Source organism: Dreissena polymorpha, chromosome 2, assembly GCF_020536995.1.
Source record: "Dreissena polymorpha isolate Duluth1 chromosome 2, UMN_Dpol_1.0, whole genome shotgun sequence".
NCBI lineage: Eukaryota > Metazoa > Mollusca > Bivalvia > Myida > Dreissenidae > Dreissena > Dreissena polymorpha.
In genome coordinates this window covers 41,260,456-41,281,205 of record NC_068356.1, presented here as the reverse complement: position 1 = coordinate 41,281,205, position 20,750 = coordinate 41,260,456, and the positions used below count along the sequence as shown (strand labels likewise).

Sequence of the window (20,750 nt, the reverse complement as noted above, 5' to 3'; positions counted from 1 at the left end):
ATTATATCAATGTATTGATATTATTATACACACTGCGTAACTTTCTATTTTTATAAGTTGTTGTTGTTGTATATAAGTACATAAGTATCCAATAAACCATCAACACAAAAAAAGTTTTTCTTATATATTTCTCTTTCTTTTCATCTGTACTGTTTACATTTAACATAGATGCTAAAAATGTAACAATAAAAATGATTGGACGAGTCGTTATATATTATATACGCAAAAACATAGTTATGGTACTGCGGTAACGCATAATATTAATTGCAAGAGTTGATAAAATTCCAGGTGTAGAAATCTTGAACATATGATGCAGGATGCGATACAGTATTCCAGTTTCTGTTGAAAGTTCCTGAAAAAGGTGAAAGTTAAAGTAAAGCATTTTAACAAATTTCATCAAACTTCTAATTTGCCAAATCTTAAGATATTTTGTCAATACCCCACCAGTTTTTACCGACTTAAAACACAATAAAATCGAAATTAATTAAAAATCATACCATATAAGTAATTATGGGTCGAGTCGTTATCTATGTGGGGCGAGTCGTTATACATGTGGGGCGAGTCGTTATAAAAGTGGGGCGAGTCGTTTTAAGAAGTGGGGCGAGTCGTTATGGGGCGAGTCGTTAGTAAATCTTTACGTTCAACGTCCGAAAAAAAGATGTCCGAAAATAACTGCAAAGTGTTAAAACGCGAAATGAAGTTGAATATAAACAACCATTCGTAAAATATTATTTTTCATCAATCTGACATTTTTCACGGCGACTGATCTGAGCAATCTCACGGGGGTACTGTGAGAATCGTCAGATTTCCGGTTTATCTGACAGATCTCACGATCTGACCATATTCACGCTACACCGGTATTAAAACAGCCGTTAATAAGGTAACACCAATGACAATATAACAACAATATTCCATTACTAAATATGAAAAAAGAAACGGATTAAAGTCTTTTATGTGTTTCTTTCAGATTCTTTGTTTATCTGTGTGAGTTGTTTTACGCTTTAGGACGTTTAGTATGAAGATGTTCATAGTAGTGTGTAGCCTCATAATAAAAAAATCCTACTTCCGATTTTAAAACCGAAAGTGAGCGATGAAATCCATGATTAAATTTTAAAAACTAGGTAAGATCTAAGTGTTCGCTATGTGGTTGTTATCAAGAAATATGTATGTTAAGTTTGTCGATCAGATCAATATAATGTGTGTCCTCTAAATCGTTAAAAAAGTGTCCACAAAATTTCGCCACTTAATAAAAAAATATGGCCTTTATTATGGGCGATACAAATATTTCTTCAACAATTCTCTGTAAATACATTCAGGCTTAAATGACAGATTTAAGCAATTAACAGATAACCAGACTTTGTATGTGTCGCATTCGTGTTCTGGATGGCAATATTATAGTAATACAAAAGCAACAAAGCTAAATTTTATATTGCCTCCCAGCTAGCACAAAAACATTCTTAGAACGTTATCATAAGGTTAGCCCAAACGTTCCAGGAACGTTGCACTGTAACGTTCTCCTAACATTAAAATGTATGGTTTGCTTAAAGTTCCCGAAACGTTGCGGAATAACGTCATCATTTAACCTAAAACGAACATAAATATAATTTTCATATTGAGGTTGAAAACCAAGACATCTTTATTCTACACAAGTTTATCGCATGTAATTTATACAAATATATATCATCGCATTGTTGTTCTTTTTTGTCTTGAATCGGGATCTGTTCTGGTGTCTTCCCAGTTGTCCTGGAAGTACAAAAAATATCAGAATGACCAACTGTTCTTTTTTTTAATAAAACGGAGAAAAAATGACAAGACATACATGTACTGCATGAATAAACCAAGAAAACACACATGTATGCGTCATCTTGAACATACACATATATGAAACCGAATTTTCTATCATACATGGTAAAATAATCAAGCGTTACAACATCTTTAAATTTAATAATGTATTTTATGACTGTATCAATTCATAACTAAATTTGAAATTAACCTACAAGATCAATATTTTAATCATGTCATGACCAACAAACACTTTTAATGCCACCGGATCGAATGATCGGGGGTATATTGTTTTTGGCCTGTCTTTCTTTCTGTCTGTCATTGCATCATTAATTCTGTCATTCTGTCACCAAAACTTTAACCTTGAATTAAAGTTTTGCAATAACTTTTGAAATATTGAACATAGCAACTTGATATTTGGCATGCATGTGTATCTCATGGAGCTGCACATTTTGAGTGGTGAAAGGTCAAGGTCATCCTTCAAGGTCAACGGTAAAAAAAAGCGGCGCATTAGGGGGCATTGTGTTTCTGACAAACACATCTCTTGTTATCAACTACATTTAACATAATTATATATTTCAATTTTAGAATTTAATAATGTTAATAATTTAGGTTAAGATCAACTTTTGAATTTTATTTCTTTTTTCAATTAACGGTAATTCGGATTATCGGTGTTCGAAATAACGGCGTTGAAGTGTACATATTAATTATTCACGTAATTACATGTGTTTTCAAGAATGTTTTCAACAACAAATGCCTACCAAAAAATGACTTTTAAGTGAACGTTAGTATATTCAAAAGTGGTACGCAGTCTCCATGGTACGAGTTTTCCCATAACTCCGAATTTGAAATTAAAGCAAGTGCATAATGATATCAATTGTAATATTACAAATTGAAATAACAATAAAAACCTACCTCGCAAACTCGTTGTTGTAGGCTCCAACTTCTCTTATTATTGAACAAAAAGGTTTACATTCAATAACAGCAAAGTTTGAAAAATCAAATTAGCCAGTTTGTAGGTCAGTGAACAAAGGAATCGAGTGGCGCGCACGCGGGAGATCTGCTGGTTTAGATAACAAGAGAACCCAAACAAAAAAAATCTTTAGCAAATTGTACCAAAATTGTCAATAAATTGGTAATAAATCTGAGAAATACAATTCATTAGCCCCTTTAATTGACAATTCATTTAACGAATAAGCAATAAATTGGTTTCTTCAGTGAAAGCCCTAACCCTATTTGTTGTCAACTCATTATTAAGGCCCGATTTCTGTACAATTTATTTGAGAAAGAAAATACATAGAGTACTCTTTATTGCCAATCCATTGTAACAGAAAAATGTTTAGTACTATTTATTGCCAATTCACTATAGATAGAAATAAGACAAGCACTATTTATTGCCAATTCATTATAGATAATTAGAAATAGAGCATTATTTATTGCCAATTCATTATAAATAGAAATAAATTGAGCAATATTTATTGCCTATTCATTATAGATAGAAAAAATTGAGCAATATTTATTGCCTATTCTTTATACTTAAATATATGTCTTGTACATATTTAATTCATAATCATTATATTTGCGCAATGAAAATCGTTTCCTGCTAATTTCAAACATTATTTGTAAGTAGCCATAAATTGGTAGATTTTATTTAAAATTACAAAGCCATAAAAAGCTAGTTTCTGGCAATTTTAACATGATTAATTTATGCAATAAGCCTGATTACAATTCTTGTTTATCAGAAGACCAGCCATGTTCATAAATACTGAATTCAATACTAATTTAAATATATATAATTTTTGTCAAAAAAACTGATGAAGATCAAAGATATTTGCAGTTATGTCTTCCATAAATTAAGGTCATGGACGCTATACCTTGCTCAGTACAGACGACCCAGCGAACACGAAAGCAAAATTTGTTTTTCTATGTAAATGAACTTTTCTTTTTTTTGTTTTTTATGTCCCCACTATAGTAGTTTTTGCCCTGTCTGTTGGTCCGTTGGTCTGTTGGTCTGTTTGCGCCAACTTTAACATTTTGCAATAACTTTTGCTATATTTCTCCTTTTAAAAATGTATTGTCAAACAACAAAACACAGTCAACGAGAAACAAACACATTATTCTAGCAATTTGTATACATTTTTAACAAAACCTGTGCGCTGGCTATATCGATCATATGTAACCGTATAATATTGCGCTGCTTACTTCCCTTGGATATATCAGTGTTTGTTCACCTACGAATGTTCGAAGCGTTTGCCACCAATGCTATTTCGGCATTTTCTTAAGACGTTTATACCGGTTTATAGCCCCGAATGGTGTAAGTTTCCACATGTTATCAATGCTATATAACTTGTATTTTGTTAAGGCAGTAATTATTTTTGAGGTATATTCATTCATTCAGGGTTTTTCAGTAAATGCTATTCGTACCCAAATTACGTCGTACCTACCATTTCGACCCAGTTGAGGCTATATGTCCTAAATGTAAAGGTAACTTCCAAAGCTTTTCTTTCGTAACTATGTCATTGTTTATTAATTAGGTATAGGCTATATGTTTTACCTTTTTTTAGTCATTTTAAGTATTTTTTATTACAATACACCATTTTCTTTGTATCATTGATACTTAATTTACTGCAGAACTGAACGTCTTTTATATTGTTTTGCAGCAATTTACCACATACATCGAGTTGAATCTAAGAATAAATACTGAATACCACCACATCAGTATTCTTTTTCGACACAATCGGTTCACTATCTGTTTCCAGAACAGAATAGTAAATTGACCTACACTTTGCTAGTAGCAGATGGAGATGACGGGTACTGGACATCGAACTAAATCCACATTCAAAATGGTCACACTCAAGTCTCATCTGTATTTAAACCGGCTTTAGAAAGTTTATTGTATGTCAACACAGCGTGAACGTCTGTTATCTGTATAAGGAATGGCTCTTTATTAAGAGAGAATTGATGACTTTAGGAAGCGCTGTTCTGCTTCATGGCGCAAAGTGGCTGAAAGTTTGGACAAATTAAGTAAGAAGTTTAACTTATGAGAGTTATGTTGGTGAAATTAACCTGATTGAACAGCAATTACAAGAAACCTATGAAAGTTACGTAAAAGTAAAAGACGCATTTGAAGTGTACTTAAAAAATGTGTAAAGTGAAGCAAGTCTTAAAGAATTATTGGCTCTCACTATACAGACGCGTTGCTACAGGAAAAAGCAAAGTTACACGCGCTGGAAAAGATTGACCAAATTAAACAATAAATATTAAGAAAAAAGTCATGTTAAGCATGAAGCCAAACTCTGTTTATGGTGGTGTGAATTAAGACACACAGTTCGAGATATTCTAGCCATTTGAGTGAAGTTCAGTGAACTCATCACATTGAAACAAGCAGAAGCTGAATCTTCAAAGATAAAACAGAAATATACTCAACAGGAAGCAGCTCTTTTGAAACAAAAGGCAGAATCAGAAGCGAATTTTCAAGTTCTTTCTCAGCAAAAAGCTTTTGAAGCCGCGGCTGCAGAAATAAAGGTACTACAAGAGCATGATGAGCATGAGGCTCTGATAGGTCGGAAAGTCATGTTGCACCAGACATTAAATTCAAATTGCAAACTTTGCCTGTTGTAAAACCTGACAATCTAGTTCAAGATTACATCAAGAAATCCACAAAAAATCCAACAGTATCTGACACTAATATTGGAGAAAATCTGTGCAAATTCCTCCTTAAAAAAGACTTGGCTCTCTCGCGACTGACTATATTTAGTGACAAGGCGGAGTCTTATCAAGCCTGGAAAACGAGTTTCAAGAACGTGATGTTCGAGATGGATACAAGCGCTTCTGAGGAAATGGATTTGGCTGTGAAGTGGCCAAGTTCTCGCCAGCACGCAGTTAGCTTGAGATCATCGTACCGCAGAGATCCAGTCTTAGCATGCGAGAAACTATGGTCTCGACTGGATGAACGTTATGGAAAAGCGGAGATTGTCCACCAATCTATCACAAGGCGTATTGAATCTTTCCCTCAGCTGACCTATAAAGACTCAAAAAATGGTATGAGCTTAGTGACTTGCTGAATGAAATACGTGCCTTGAAAGAAGACAATGAGTTCTCAACGGCTCTATCGTTCTACGATACCCCGATTGGCTTAGCCCCTATACTAGCCAAGCTTCCAGCAAATGTTCAAGAACGTTGGGCAGCCAAAGCCAACGATTACGAGAAGAAACATATTGTTAGTTTCCCTCCATTCACTGCCTTTGTGGAATTCATAAGAGACCAGGCTACTATATGTAAATTGTAAATAACTAATATTGATAAAGGCACCTGATATGTACATTTATGCAAAACAAAACTGCGCAAGTTTTCATTACTTTATAAGAATTATAGAGCTACAATTCATATTCTAAAGATAAAAACATAGTTACATAAATTTGACATACATTTTTGTGGTCACTACCATTTTGCGTTTATTTTGATCCCCTAATTTGAAGCGTATAACATTTTTGAAACATATTTGAAATATATATTTAATTTTATATACAATTTCATACCATTAAGCTACAATGTTGATTTTTCTTCGAAAGATACCCTCCATTCTGTATGGTCTCAGACAATTTAAGGCTATATTCTTTTCCTTCAATTACTTCCATATGATTTCATCATCAATACTACATGTTGTTGTATCTATAGCTTACCAGATATCTAATATATTGTATAATGCCTCACCATTAACTGGCTGTATATTTCTTTGTAATGTATTATATTTGGAATGATGGGCATATTGCCTTTTTTTCTGAATATATATGGCCTTAAAATATGTTTTCATGAACTTTTATTAGTATAAACGACGCTTTCTTATTATACAGCCCATGCATAAAAAATCTCTGTAACAAACCAATACATTTAATAAAAAAAATACAGGAACAAATTAATACTTTGTTACATTTAAATTTTCATCAGATTTTTTTTCAGTTTTCAGAATTTATCAACACTATTTATTATAGACTTGTTAACCCGATTTATTGTCAATTTATTGCGTATAGGCTTTGTACTTACGTCCAATTTATTGCCAGTTTATTGAACGTATTTATTGACAATTCATTTATCATGTATGAATAAATTATTCACAATTTATTGCCCATTTATTGATCCAATTTTTTGCATATTTATTAGATACCCTATTTATTGACAATTCATTTATCATGTATGAATAAATTATTCACAATTTATTGCTGATTTATTGATCCAATTTTTTGCCAATTTATTGCATATTTATTAGCTCATTTGCATGTGATTTGCATTAGCTTATTTATTGAAACAAACATTCTAAGATACACAAACGGGTCAAAATGCAAATCTACTTATAAGCGTATTTTGTAAAAGCAAAACAACAACGTCAAATTCTTTATGAAAACATATTTAATGTACATGTTTATATTGTGTGATTTTTATACGTTCTTATAACGTTCTGCGAACTTTAGGAATGTAACGTTGAAATTTGGTTTCTCGATAACGTTCCGACAAAAACGTGGTAAGAACGCTACAGGAACGTTACACTTTTCAAGTCCACCAATACATTCTAGGATCTGTTCAAATGTGGCTTTCATAATATATATTTCATATAACAAGAATAAGTTACGAATACTGATAGTTTGATTTTTGTTACAACGTTCTGAAAACGTTCTGGGAACGTTCTGTGTGATGGTAACCTGAATAGAACTTAAGCGTAACGTTATTTGAACGTCACGTGCTAGCTGGGCTGTTAACAGTGTACGTTTAATCAAATGTTGCTAAAGAAACTCCAGCGAACAGTTTATATAGTATTGACAGACCTGTTTAAAGTCGCGCCGGTCAAAAATCATAAAAATCGACATTTAAAGTTATGGTAGACAGAACGAAATCAAATGGAGATTCGATCAACTGAATAAGTTCATAGACATATTTATTTGTGGAATTTTGCACTTAACCTTTCCCCTTTACGAAGCAAAGTTAAAATGGCTTTTGCAAACAGCATTAAACCAGAACAGCCTGCGAGCTGTTTGCTGCTCTGACATCAATAACTAAGGGTTGGAAATGAAGCCTTTAAAACATGAATTTAATAAGAAAGATGTTCAATTAAATTTAACTTTCTGAGGGACAACAAATGTGTAAAGATATATACTTTAGCGGTAAAGGGTTAAATTAATTTGAAATCAGATGAAGTACCTGGGCTAGAAGCGATGTTTCAACTTTGGCTCAACAGTTTTATGAACTGTTACAGTAGGCGTCGCCTTTTCCTGTTCTGCATGTGACTAAAAATTACAAACTTGGATTTTTTGGAACGAACATGACTGAAGTACCACAAGTGTGCTAATGTGATGGGATTCAAATATTTATAAATAATGGCTAATTATTATCACATTTTATTAAATTTGGAGTTCAATTTTCAACAAATACATGTAGATGAAGTGTACATCACTAGATGTAAATATACCATCTACAATTTAATTGGATATTGTCAGATTATTGTTTAATATTTTTAATGAGTACTTGTCTTCAAAAAAATACTCATTTACTAGAGTAATGAATCTGATTTGGAATACGCCTCTGCATAATATAGTTATTGTTGTAAGTCCATTCAAATACAGGTAAGTAAGTATTTCTGGCAATTCAAAGCTAGGACCTATACAGGTCCCTGTTTGAAGGAATATAAAGAATAAAGATACATGTGTATATGGTATATTTCACAAGTCTTTCAAACTTTTCCAACAAGTTATGGAAATAGTGTTCGGTAAATTGTTTTGAAAAAAGGCTACATTCATATTAAATTTCATTTGTTTACTTTGTTTTCACAGTGAAACTCAATGGTGTGTTTTGACACAGTCCCTGATCTTTTTGTACAACCATTGGGCCATATTTTTCTTTAAACGTATATATCTCAGAAGACATTTTGGTATCTTGGAAAATTATTACATTTAAATGAATGTGAAACTAGAAGAAAAACTATCTGTTCATACTTGAGTTAAACTCAAAGTAGTCTGTTGAATAAATTAAAAGGATGAAAAGTTGTAAGTACTCCATTGTTAGGGCCCTGATTGTATCAAGTGTGTTGAAGCTGAAGCTTTTCAATGGCATGAGAGTTGAACATCTTATTTATTATACCAAGTTCATAGGAGCAGCATAGGGCAGCTAATTTGCTTTTGACCTTCACTTTCTTACTGTTTGGAACAAGCAAATTATCTTGTGACCTTATTTCACCCAAATTATTTACGACTGTGACCATCTATTTGTCTGTCATTTCATCAGTTTGTCGAACTGAATCCTGAGATATCTTGTTCAGTACTGAAGACACTTAGATGAAACTTGGTACACTTATCAATCGGACTTTGGGGATTATGCATAAACTTTTTGTTATTCCTTATTAATTATAAATAATAAATATATGTAATTTATTCATTACATTCCAAAAGCTAGGTAGATACTTCTTTTAATAATAGACATGAGTAACATATATTTAAAATACAAATTCTAAATTTTGTATAAAAGAATGCCGTTTGTCTATCTGTTTGCAGCCTTATTTGGCACACACATGGTATAAATTATTAAATAATACTTGAAATCCGTGTATTACTTACAAACTCTGTTTTGTCGCCATTATGTGGTACCAAATCATAACCTTAAATGTGAAATTATATACTAGTAGTACAATGTGATGGTAATAAACATAATGAACTATCTGTAATTGATAGGGTGTTAATTTTAATCCTGTATTATTGGTCACATAGGTACATTAGGAAACATAGCCTCATCTTTTCCAGACTGATGTTAGATCTTTGATGCTACCATAACTTTATTATATACTTTTTTTTTAAAGAATGTCTGGTAAACATATGTATTAAATGGAATTAGATCACTAATTAATGGCATATTATTTGAACTTCATGATTCATTTTCCTTAGCAATTGAATTCCATTCGTTAAGCCTTAATTTTAATACCTTATTATAGTATCATAATTCATCTCTAACTGCTGTATGTCTAAACCTTTCTTCAGAGTTTAATACATCATGGCAGAGGGGAACAACACAACCGATGATCCTCCTGTTGTGAGCGATGATGTGGTATTTGATCCCCAAACACTGGACATTGCTCGCATTTTGAGGTCACTGGCTGATGAGATTACAGAGGAAAGTATGCCATTGCTAAAAGAAATAATCACAAAAATTGCCCACGAGTCAGCCCATGGTAGAAATTACAATGTTTTGGCAGATTATATGAGTCGCTTTGTCAATGTTCTTGGCTTTAGTGTACGGTTTTCAACTAGTAAGACAAAAGAGATCTTTAAAATTCTGCTTGTTATCTGGCGTCAACCTACTGTCGCCAGGTATGTGATGCAGGAAGTTTACAAGGAGGATATTGATGCTGCTGAAAAACCATTTGACCCAGATAAGATCCCAAATGCTGTGAAACAGTTGGATGACAAAGCCATCAAGATTTTTTTTAAAGCATTACAAGATGGAGAGGAGGAAGTTAAGACTATACGCCTGATGGTTGTTGGCATGTTTGGTGTGGGGAAGACTTCACTTGTGAACAATCTGATTAAAGACTTCAGAGATAAAAACATTATTCCTTCAAGCACAGAAGGTATTGATCTTCACAGGTGCCAAGTGATGGAAGATGGGGATTGGTGTTTGGATACAAAACACAAGTCACAGAAATATAAAAATAGGATGGAAAGTGCTTTCAACAAAATTCCACTGAACACTAATTCAGCAACTGCTTCTACTGATGACACTGATAGAATAGACGGGTTATCTGTACAAGAAGAAATAGATGCTGATGTTCATGACAATCAAATAGAAACTGAACCAGAACGAATGAACAATATCAGGAAATATACTGAACAACATGAAAAAGATGAGTTTGTACAAAACTATTTACCATTGGTACAAAAGAAAAACGATAACAAAGATGAATCTTTAAAAGACTCCAACGTTCCTCTAGAAAGAATAGAAACAGAGATAACTGTTTCTGTTTGGGATTTTGCAGGCCAGACATTGTACTATTCTACACATCAGTTCTTTTTGAATCAAAGGTCGATTTACTTAGTGCTAATGGACATGACAAAAAGTTTGCATGACAAGGTCGAAGAGTTTGATGGAAGCGGAATTTGGTGTGGTTTGGTTAATGAGTGTAAGTATTTGGATCTATTTAAGTTTTGGCTGAATGCAATCCACATGTATAGTGGTTATAAGTCAACAACAGGGGAAATAAAACACACTGTCATTTTAGTTGGAACTCGAAAAGACCAAATGGCGGGGAATGATCAAGACAAAGAAAATACAAAGAATAAATATTTTAATGACGCACTATTGTCGTTTGAACGAGATTCACCAGTTTTATATCATATTCACGAGAAGATATTCCTAGTGAACAATTTATCACCAACTGATTCGGACTTTGCTGAATTGAGAGAGGAAATCAAACGTTTGTCTGAGAATCAAGATTACTGGGGTAAAGATAGGTATCCACTTCGATGGATTCATATGGAACAGTCTCTTGACAAAATGAGAGATGAAGGCCAGCAATTAGTACACATGGATAATATTGAAGAAGTAAATCTTTCCAAAAAACACCCACTTGTTCTTTCGAAAGATGAACTATCAGTGTTTCTGGAATTACAGCACAGGCAAGGCAATATCCTTTTTTTCAACACTGATGAACTTAAACATTTGGTTGTTCTTGCTCCCCAATGGATCATTGAAGTCTTCAAGTGTTTTGTAACACATATCGGTAGAAGAAAACCCATATTTCAAAAGGATTGTGAATACTATGAGAAGCATGCAATCCTCAAACCACACGTTATCGATGAAATTATGAACAATAGCCCCCCTTACATAAAGGAATACAAAGACGATGTCATTAAGTATATGGAACATCTAAATGTTATGGCAAAGCCAAAGGTATCAGAACTAAACACATGTGGACACGGTAAAACGGATGCCATGTTAGATACCAATGTCGAATTGCATGATTTCCACATTGTTCCTTGCCGACTGAAAATTGCACCGCCTCCCATAGACCAATTCACTTCACCTGACTGCAAACGATTCAAAAGAACTCCAGTTTTAGGTTTTGTTTTTTGCGAAAAGTTTATGCCTCCATCGTTCTTTCATAGGCTTGTGGCTGTGTGCATCCGCGCTTGGCCAATCACAACGGAAAAGAGCGAATATCGCTTGTATAACGGATTGGCAATTTTTACCATTCAACCAACATACACCTTAACCATCTGGTATAAAGACTATATAATTTATGCAAGGATAGCTTGTTGTTCAAATAAGCATACGTCTGATATTGACTTCCATCTTTGCCAGGAAGTTAGACACAAACTTGTGCAAAGTTTGCAAGATTTTGTTGGTCATTCTGTAGAGACACCACGAACTGCTTCAGCATTTGATATGTATATTCAATGTCCATTCATGACAAAATGGGCGCACAATAATGGCATGCTCAGAGTGGCACAGTTTAATTACCAGAGCGAAGCGGACTGTGAAGCATGCACACGTCATTCAGTTGAAAGATCAGAGGCTTTGAAATATTGGTTTAAAAACGAACTGGATTTAGCTGACAAATGTGATGGTCATGATTTAAATAAACTAGCTGAAGATGATAATCTTAAAACAGCTGCTAGGGTTATTGGTAAAGAATACTGGATGCTAGGCGTTGAACTTGGTTTTAGCAATGCAGAGTTGAACAAGATGCACGCCGACCCTGCTTGTAATAACAATGTCTATGAATTTGTTTTCAAGTACTTGGTCAAATGGAGGAATACAAAGGCAGAGAAAGCAACGTTGCTAAATCTTAATAGGGCTATCAACGCTGCACGATTGTATTATTATGCGGAATCAACGCCGGTCTTCTAGAGAGTACTTAAGTACTTGATTATGTCAGAATTGAGCTTCTTTGAGAATGAAATGATTATTTTTAATCAACAAGTCAATTACGATTGAAAAAGATTCAGTCTAAATTAAAAACATCATGTATGATTGATAGGTATTAACAGCAATGGATACATCATGGTATGTTTTCCTTTGATTCGAGCAATAAATAAATCTTAAAATTTATTAACTAAATCAATTAATAAATGGAATGAAATTGCATGTTATGCCCCCTTCGAAGAAGGCTGCATTTAACAGTCACACTGTCAGCGTGTATGTGTGTCCAGATGTCTGTTCAATAACATATGTATAGGCTATGATTTAAGAATAGGTGGACGCAAATGTAAGACGACTTGTCACGTGTATCACCTGTCTCCCTACTTCAAAGGTCAGTGCCATATTTAGAATCAAATCACTTGCCATATAGACACATGTAATTGCTTTTTGGTGAAAAGTTATTTATTGCAAATAATATTGTGCTGGACTCTGAATGATGAATGACATTGAAATTTTCACAATTGTTCTCATGTAAAAGTATTTATGTTCGATAGTTTGGAATAACTTGCTAACAATTTTTTGCTGCGGCTGACTTGCAATTAGTTGGAGAAAGAGATTTGCATAAAGTGTCATTTTTAGCTCGACTATTATATATGAAATACATGTAGTGGAGCTATCCTACTCACGTCGGCGTTAGCGTTCCCGTTCCCGTTAGCGTGCACATGTTAAAGTTTGCGTACTACCCCAAATAATTCCTATGTCCTTTGACATATTGCTTTCATATTTTGCATACTTTTTTACCAACATGATCCCAATCTATAAACAAGAGCAGACAACTGTATCAAGCATTTTTACAGAATAATGGCTCCTTTTATACTTAGATTATTGAACATTTTGCTTAAATTGCCACAACTTCTTTATTTATGATCACATTTGATTCATACTTGGACAAAACAACACTTACCTTACATACCACAATGCCCTCCACCCAAACCATTCCCCATGCCCCACCCAGAATCCCCCCAATTTTTTTCCATATTATTGAAAGATCATCTATTAAATGACCACACACGCACATTATCAACCTCCGCGCAGTGATTTGACGGGAACCAGCATAGCTGGATCAATGTATGTGAGAGCAAGGAACGACAACTCTGCATGGAGATTGGCACATTATACCCCCTCTCCATGATGGCTTACGTTATACTGTCAAGCACTCGAATAGTCGAGCGAGCTGTCCTCTGACAGCTCTTGTTTATGTGTTTGTTCGTAAGTCGTATCGTCTGTATTATTTGTATTCTTTGTACTCACTTGTTTAACAAACCTTTAGTTAACTGCTTTACATACGAAAGTGTTTGCTTTAATATTGTATTTGAAATGTGTAAACATTATTATTTAATATGTTATTGGGATCTACTGTGGTTTTAATGCTTCCACTATACTCCTTTAATTGACGTTTCGGCATAATGCCTTTATCAAAACATTGGAAATTATATGTTAACTACATTTTTACGTCTTTTGACTGCACAATTTAAATAACAAAGAAAAATGTTTTTAAACGTCAAATGACGTTGTACATGATGACGTCATAAATGGCGTTATATAAAATGGCGCCAAAAAATGTAAAAATTCGCCAAAAATGAAATGACGTTAAACACTTACATATTGTATCTTAATCTTATGTTAAATGTGTGCTTTATATATTTAATAAATTGATATTTTACAATAAAACAATCATCATCATATGTAATTATAATCTACCTTAACTTATTATCATAAATTAAATAGGGTAAACTTATTTAATGACTCTAATTATTTCAATCCATATCTATGTATAATATTCTAATGATATTTGATTAAATAATCATATATACTTGCTATTCTATATATCATATACACATTATGGACAAGATAAATTGCATAAAGTACTATTATTTTTACATTCATTTATGTTGATGATTAATGTAAAATGTTTTTCACATATATTTTTTACAAGATAGTTTCCCGTAGCAGGACATCAAGTTGATTTTTTGTATTTAGTCCATTTGGTGATTGCGTTTGAAACTTCTTTATAAATTCCAATTCTTTAATAAGTCTGTAATAATGGGAACTGTCTCTTATTTGTGTTAACACTGATACACCCATATCCTGCACTCTGTGGCCAGCACCATTGAAATGTTCTGAGATTGGTTTCCCTCTTCGTAGTCGCACGTCAGCCTCGTGTTCTTTGGCACGTTCCTTTAATGATCTGCTTGTCTCTCCGACGTATACCATCTTTTGGCATTTAATACAAAACATACCGTACACCAAGTTATAAATGTTACAGTTCTGTTTTATTGCTTCGTTTGGAATGTCACTTTTTGGGTTGTTATGAAAACCTCTTTTCAACATTTTACAGACTATACAATTAGTCTTACACGATTGTGGTATTAGTTGAAAACGTTTGTTTATTTCTTTGTTTGTTTTTCCATGAACTAAAATGTCACCGATATTCCTATCTCGTATGTATGCAACTATTGGTACGTCTGGGAATATATTTTTCATTCTGTCTGATTTATATAGTTTGTCTGTATGTTTTCGAATTATTGAGTGGATATTTGGAAGGTTGTTAGAATAAGTTATAGCTAGTGGTACTCTCTTGTTGGCTGTTTTATTTGTTTCCTTCTTCTTAAGTAAGTCTTTCCTATTTAAATTATCAACTCGGGATAGCTCATGGTTTACAAATTTATTTGGATATCCTCGGTGACATTTTAGTTCATGGAAAAACAAACAAAGAAATAAACAAACGTTTTCAACTAATACCACAATCTGGTTTCTGCATTCATAATTATTCAGGTATCGCGTTTTGTTAGTTGTTGGCTTTCAGGAGCAACACTTTTTTGTTAACAGGTGGCAACAACTTTCGGTTTTGGCTTTCGAGAACTCGAGAACAAATAAGATGCATCTATTTTTAACGAAACTTCAAACATTGAAGTCATATATCGAGACCAGGTTATGAATTGCATAGTATGGATTGGGGTCAACGTTTAAAGAAAACAATCAGACAAATTACTCAAGAAATAGTACTACCCTATATGACCCTATGACACCTTATTTGGGTATTTAACTGGAATTATATGTAAGGTGGATAGGGTTGAAGTCCGTTGCCTATTTTTTTTTAAATTTCTGCCCAAAAACTAGATAAAAACAAATATGCATTTTATCTCGTCATTGGTAATTCATATAATTTGGGTTGGGTCAAATAACCGGAACTAGATTCAGAAAAAAATGACAAAACAAAAACTTATTAATGAAATTATTAGCATAAGATTGCTCCTGGGTTAATTAAGTCTCGTTAATTTGATCTCCACTTAGTGGGTGGAAACAAAAAGTTGACCTAGCTGACTGAAACAATCTGACAATTTTCTTCCACCTTCAGCATCACCTGCTTTCATCCAGGACACGTTGCCTACCCTCAGTCCTGTTGAAATATATGACTTTGTGTTATGAAGGCAATCTTCTTTAGCAAGTTAACTTTAAGTGTATTGCTAGTGTTGCGTCATTTTGGAATGTGAAGCCAACTGGACAACCGAGAGGCTAGACAAGTATGTTACATGTACATGAAGGTCTTCTGGTATAATGATTGTTTATTGTCTTCTAGATTTTGTTGCTTAATTTTGGCATGATCAATTGTTTGTTTATATTTTTTTGACACGATTACCTGTGCATGTAATAATATACTATTTTATGATTCACATTGAAACCAATGTAGCGTTGTTGTTAGTGTTTATGTTCACTGTGAAAATGTACCCTTCTATTATAGTTATATCTCTGTGACATAAGCACCTTTGTACCATTAATTTGTGTTTAATGTTAGAGATTGTTATTTGTAAAGTACATTTAAATCCACTGATATACCCATGCTTAAAATGTTGTTTGTTTAAGTTATGATTATGTTAATAATTTAAGTCCAATAACATTCTTGTATAAAATATGAATTTAAACATTAATAATTGGAATTTTAACATCTATATTTAAATTCTAATTGTATACAAGAATGTAAATTGAACTACACATATGTTGTTAAATTTTGCCTGACCTGAGTATGTTGTACTCAATGTTCATCTTGACAAAATCTAGACCAACTATGGCTCTTTTGAATCTTGGCCAGGTGGGGCAAAACACTAGGTCAACAGGTCAAATCTCTGATAATAAGTTCCTGTTCTAGAAGTCACATTTATGATTCAAATTTGACGAGAATTATATCGAGCTCAAGTACGATTCGTGGTGAAGTGTGGTACAAAAACATCACGTGAAATATGAATAAAAACGTGTTTCTTCTCCAGAAAACACATAAATGATTTATTTGTTATGGAATTTTATCGGGGTATAAAGCCAATATCTGGGTCTGGTGAGGTCAATAAGAAGGTCACATGGTCTAATCTATTAAACAATATTTTAACTACTCTAGTTAAAAAATGTAGTTATTGGTTGATGTAATTAGCATTTGGTAATAAGCAAAGCAAGGCTTCTTAAATTAGCGACATCAGACCGTCATGGTTTTATTGTAATAATTGACACGTAACACATCTTGGAATTTAAGCAATTTCTCATATTGAATAAGCAGGTAAACGTCATTTATATAAAGGCTCTTCAAGTTTTATTTGTGTTTTGTACAATGAAATAAATGTCCAAATGCGTCCCGATAGTTTGTAAAATCTGCAAACTGTTAACAGCGTTTTACTTTACTAATTTAATAGAGATTATTGAAAATATGTCTTTAAACTATTATTTAAATTGACGTAGTCAATCAAAACGATCGATTTTGTCACGGCCACTATTGAATGGAAAATACCAAAACAAATTAATAAATTGATGAGACATCACAGATTTAAAACGTTTACTAGACTAGACTCTATCACCGAACCCGAAATGTGCATTTGACTAATTATATGCTATTTTGTATAAGACGGAACTAAGGCCTTGTAAAATGTTAAGATTTTACAATTATACTTATTATGGGTGTGTGTTTATATGTATTCCTTATAATGAGGTCATTGTTATACCGCTATTACTTAGATAGAAAATATGGATTCTGCGTAATTTCTTAAAATACAATTGATCTGTTGTCACGCAACTGCATTAAAAGATACGTTTGCTCAAAACTTCATGTGATATTGCAGATTGGGTGAAGGACACTGTAACAAATTATAAAGCAATAGTTTCAGCTCAGTAACTCAATAACAAATTGAGCTGTTGTATTTAAACTACGTACATACATGAATAGTATCCAGATCTACCATGGAATCGTATATGTGTTGTATGGGTTAATGTAACTGTTAGTAGTAAGAATTGTGTGTGCTCAATAACTTGAAATAAACGTTTGCAAGTGTGATAAAATTAGAAACAAATATTCCTTATACTCAGGTTATATATATGGGATGGATGTGATCAAGGTAAAATGTCACTTTTAAAAATGCATAAGGTATTTCTGCCTTATATCTGGAGAATGAATATAGCTATTGTGATGCAAACTTATGTAGATAGTAAACTAATTTCATTTTTGTTTCTATATTGGGCAGATCGGGCCAATGTCTATGGTCAATGTCCCTTGATATTAGTAAATATCGAAAAAAGGATTTCACTTAAAATTTAAGTTTATTTGTCTCGTGGGATATTTTGCAAATTGGAAAAATACTAACTTACTTGATAGCTAAATTATCTACTGAACAAACAGTTTGTTTTGGTTTAAAAACAAGCAGCTTAATCTCTGACACGAACTCGAAAGGTCGAGCTCGTTGTCCTTTTGATAGCTCTTGTTGTAAATATCATTTTGATTTAATAATGTAAAAATGATATAATATCCCCAACTGAGATAACTATTTATCATATGTATCGTCTATTTGTATATGCTGGTGATCGCCTTTTGGGTAAGACTGACACTAAGTAAACGCTAAAAGCCTTATCGATACAATTATTAATGGCTATACATGTATATAAGCCTACGGCTTTCGATGCAATCGAGCTTCAATAAATAGGTTTAAACTAATTAAAATAAAACAAACGAAAAATTGAGCATATCTTTAATTGCTCTTACTCCACATGTACGGGTAATAATAGATCATTATCGGTCATTATTAGGGGACAAACACCATAATTGATCCCCATGAACGACCCGTAAATCGTTCATACGTGTTATCTAAGCCCCTTATGCACACACCGCTGATAAGAGCGTGCATGTTTTGATTGAACATTGGCCAAATGCAGACAGCAAGCGCTTGTGAGAATTTCAAGTGCACGCATTTTAGCCCGCTGGGCTAAAATCGCCTGGGGAAATCATAATTCTTATAATCCATGCATTACACGTTTGTTATTTTCTATTTTGTATATGGCTAAAAGCAATTGTATGCTTTAGAGATAATACAAGTTGCTGCTGTAGATGTTGTATTATAATTTCAAATGTATGTTGTCTGACCGCTATTCATATACAATTAACATAAGTATTAATTAAAATTTGAACAAACTATATATAAAATTTCTGTCCATTTGAAACAAATATTTTATATTTGAAAATGTGCTTTCTTAAAAACATAAATTGTATGTTCAGAGAAAAGCATAGGTAAACCGTTTATTGGTACATCTCGTTGTAAACACACCGCGTGCGTTCCTTTAATTTTTCTTTTGGTTAATAAAAACTGTTCCATATGCAAACAAGTTGACATTTACATTTACGGTTGACGTGTTTGAAACTTTGATTAAAATCTTTCTTCTGCGAGCACACCATATTATGCAAGGTATCTTAATTTGCTCATTATAGATATATTGACGATCTATTTGTGTTAATTCATGCCAGAAAATAGTTTATGTTGCTAATTTTACCAATAAATCAGCGCCCGGAATCCAGGCGGTAAAATTGTTATGGTAAATCGTCAAACCAGTTGCAACTCCCAGGACCCGGAGGGTCAATAGCTGGGAGTTGGATTATTGCAACTATACTATGCGATAGCAATACAAAAGCAACAGCACTAAATTGAATATTGCCTGTTACTAGTGTTAGTGTTAACAGAGTAAGTATAATCAATATAGATTGAATCAACTGAATTAGTTCATTCAGTCAATTTACCATTACCGGATCAGTAGCGTAATTAAGTTGTTCTGGTGAAAAGCAATAAATGTTTTGCGACTTCTTTTACACCAGTTTGATTAAATATTAAATTTGCTTACTGATTCAGCACATAGTCTTAGTTTTAAACGCAGGCAAATGTATTTTTGACACCTTTTTTATGCCACAAAATTCATGCATTATGGATCAGTTGTAGCCATAATGGATCATGTGACTGAAACCACTCAGGGGAGCATCTAACACGCTATTTGAACTGTCGAAACATGAAATGTGTTGTTTACAATGACCAAGTTACATTGCCAGTTATAAATTAAATTCATTTTTTTGTAATTAATTGTTTCCTATATGTGATCTTGTATGCACACTTTACGCATGGTGTTCTTGTGTGAATCTGTTGAAAATACTAAAAAGATCAAAATGATATGGGCATCTTATAAACCATGTAATTGTTTGATCATCGATATTGAACATGGAACATTAAAAACATTAAGATTGAGATCATTTATTGTAAGAATCAACAAGATTTGCATATATTTTAATATAATATATTATCAATACGCATATTATCACACTTGATCCGTTATTGCCCTATTTCTTCATTTCATTTAAGGTGTTGCAAAATCTTAAACACGACTCAAAACTGAAATGGACTTGTGCAGGCAGAAATACTACTAAATGGCCTTTAAATTAATGCTTAAACTTCTTACTTTCCAACATAGTTATAGCATGTGGCCGCGAAAAATACGGAAGTCAACAAAGTCGTTTATACATGTCACAATACATACCGAAATGTTTTACAAAGAGTAGCTCCGATTATGACTCAATCAATGCGTTTTAAACAACAGGCCTTGAAGATCGTGTGCAAAATATAATCTAAAAATGTCAACTATTTATCGCGATACGCAGTCTTGAACATCAACTGATCCGCTATGGGCAATGATCAGGTAATGGTAACTTGACTGTATCA

The 20,750-nt window shown here is 33.1% G+C and overlaps 3 protein-coding genes across 7 annotated transcripts in view; 1 reads left to right on the top strand and 2 right to left on the bottom strand.

Moving 5' to 3' along the window:
- The window catches only part of LOC127866753 (uncharacterized), a 213,232-nt gene that overhangs the window by 38,240 nt on the left and 154,242 nt on the right, over nucleotides 1-20,750 (bottom strand). The gene's annotated exons all lie outside the window — the stretch shown is intronic.
- Nucleotides 1-20,750, bottom strand: part of LOC127866754 (uncharacterized) — a 195,517-nt gene that overhangs the window by 37,915 nt on the left and 136,852 nt on the right. The gene's annotated exons all lie outside the window — the stretch shown is intronic.
- On the top strand, nucleotides 827-17,361 carry LOC127866740 (uncharacterized). Of its 2 annotated transcripts, none has more exons than XM_052407510.1 (2): nucleotides 827-880; nucleotides 9,801-17,361. In XM_052407510.1, exon 2 carries the CDS (start codon nucleotides 9,814-9,816, stop codon nucleotides 12,667-12,669), a length of 2,856 nt encoding a protein of 951 aa, XP_052263470.1. In that variant the 5' UTR covers nucleotides 827-880; nucleotides 9,801-9,813; the 3' UTR covers nucleotides 12,670-17,361. The 2 variants fall into 2 exon arrangements, with proteins under 2 accessions (XP_052263470.1, XP_052263469.1); XM_052407509.1 differs by lacking the exon at nucleotides 827-880 and adding an exon at nucleotides 1,017-1,121.

What these genes read in the sequence shown, in the direction of transcription:
- LOC127866740 (XM_052407510.1), top strand. Translation starts at nt 9,814, where the DNA reads ATGGCAGAGGGGAACAACACAACCGATGATCCTCCTGTTGTGAGCGAT.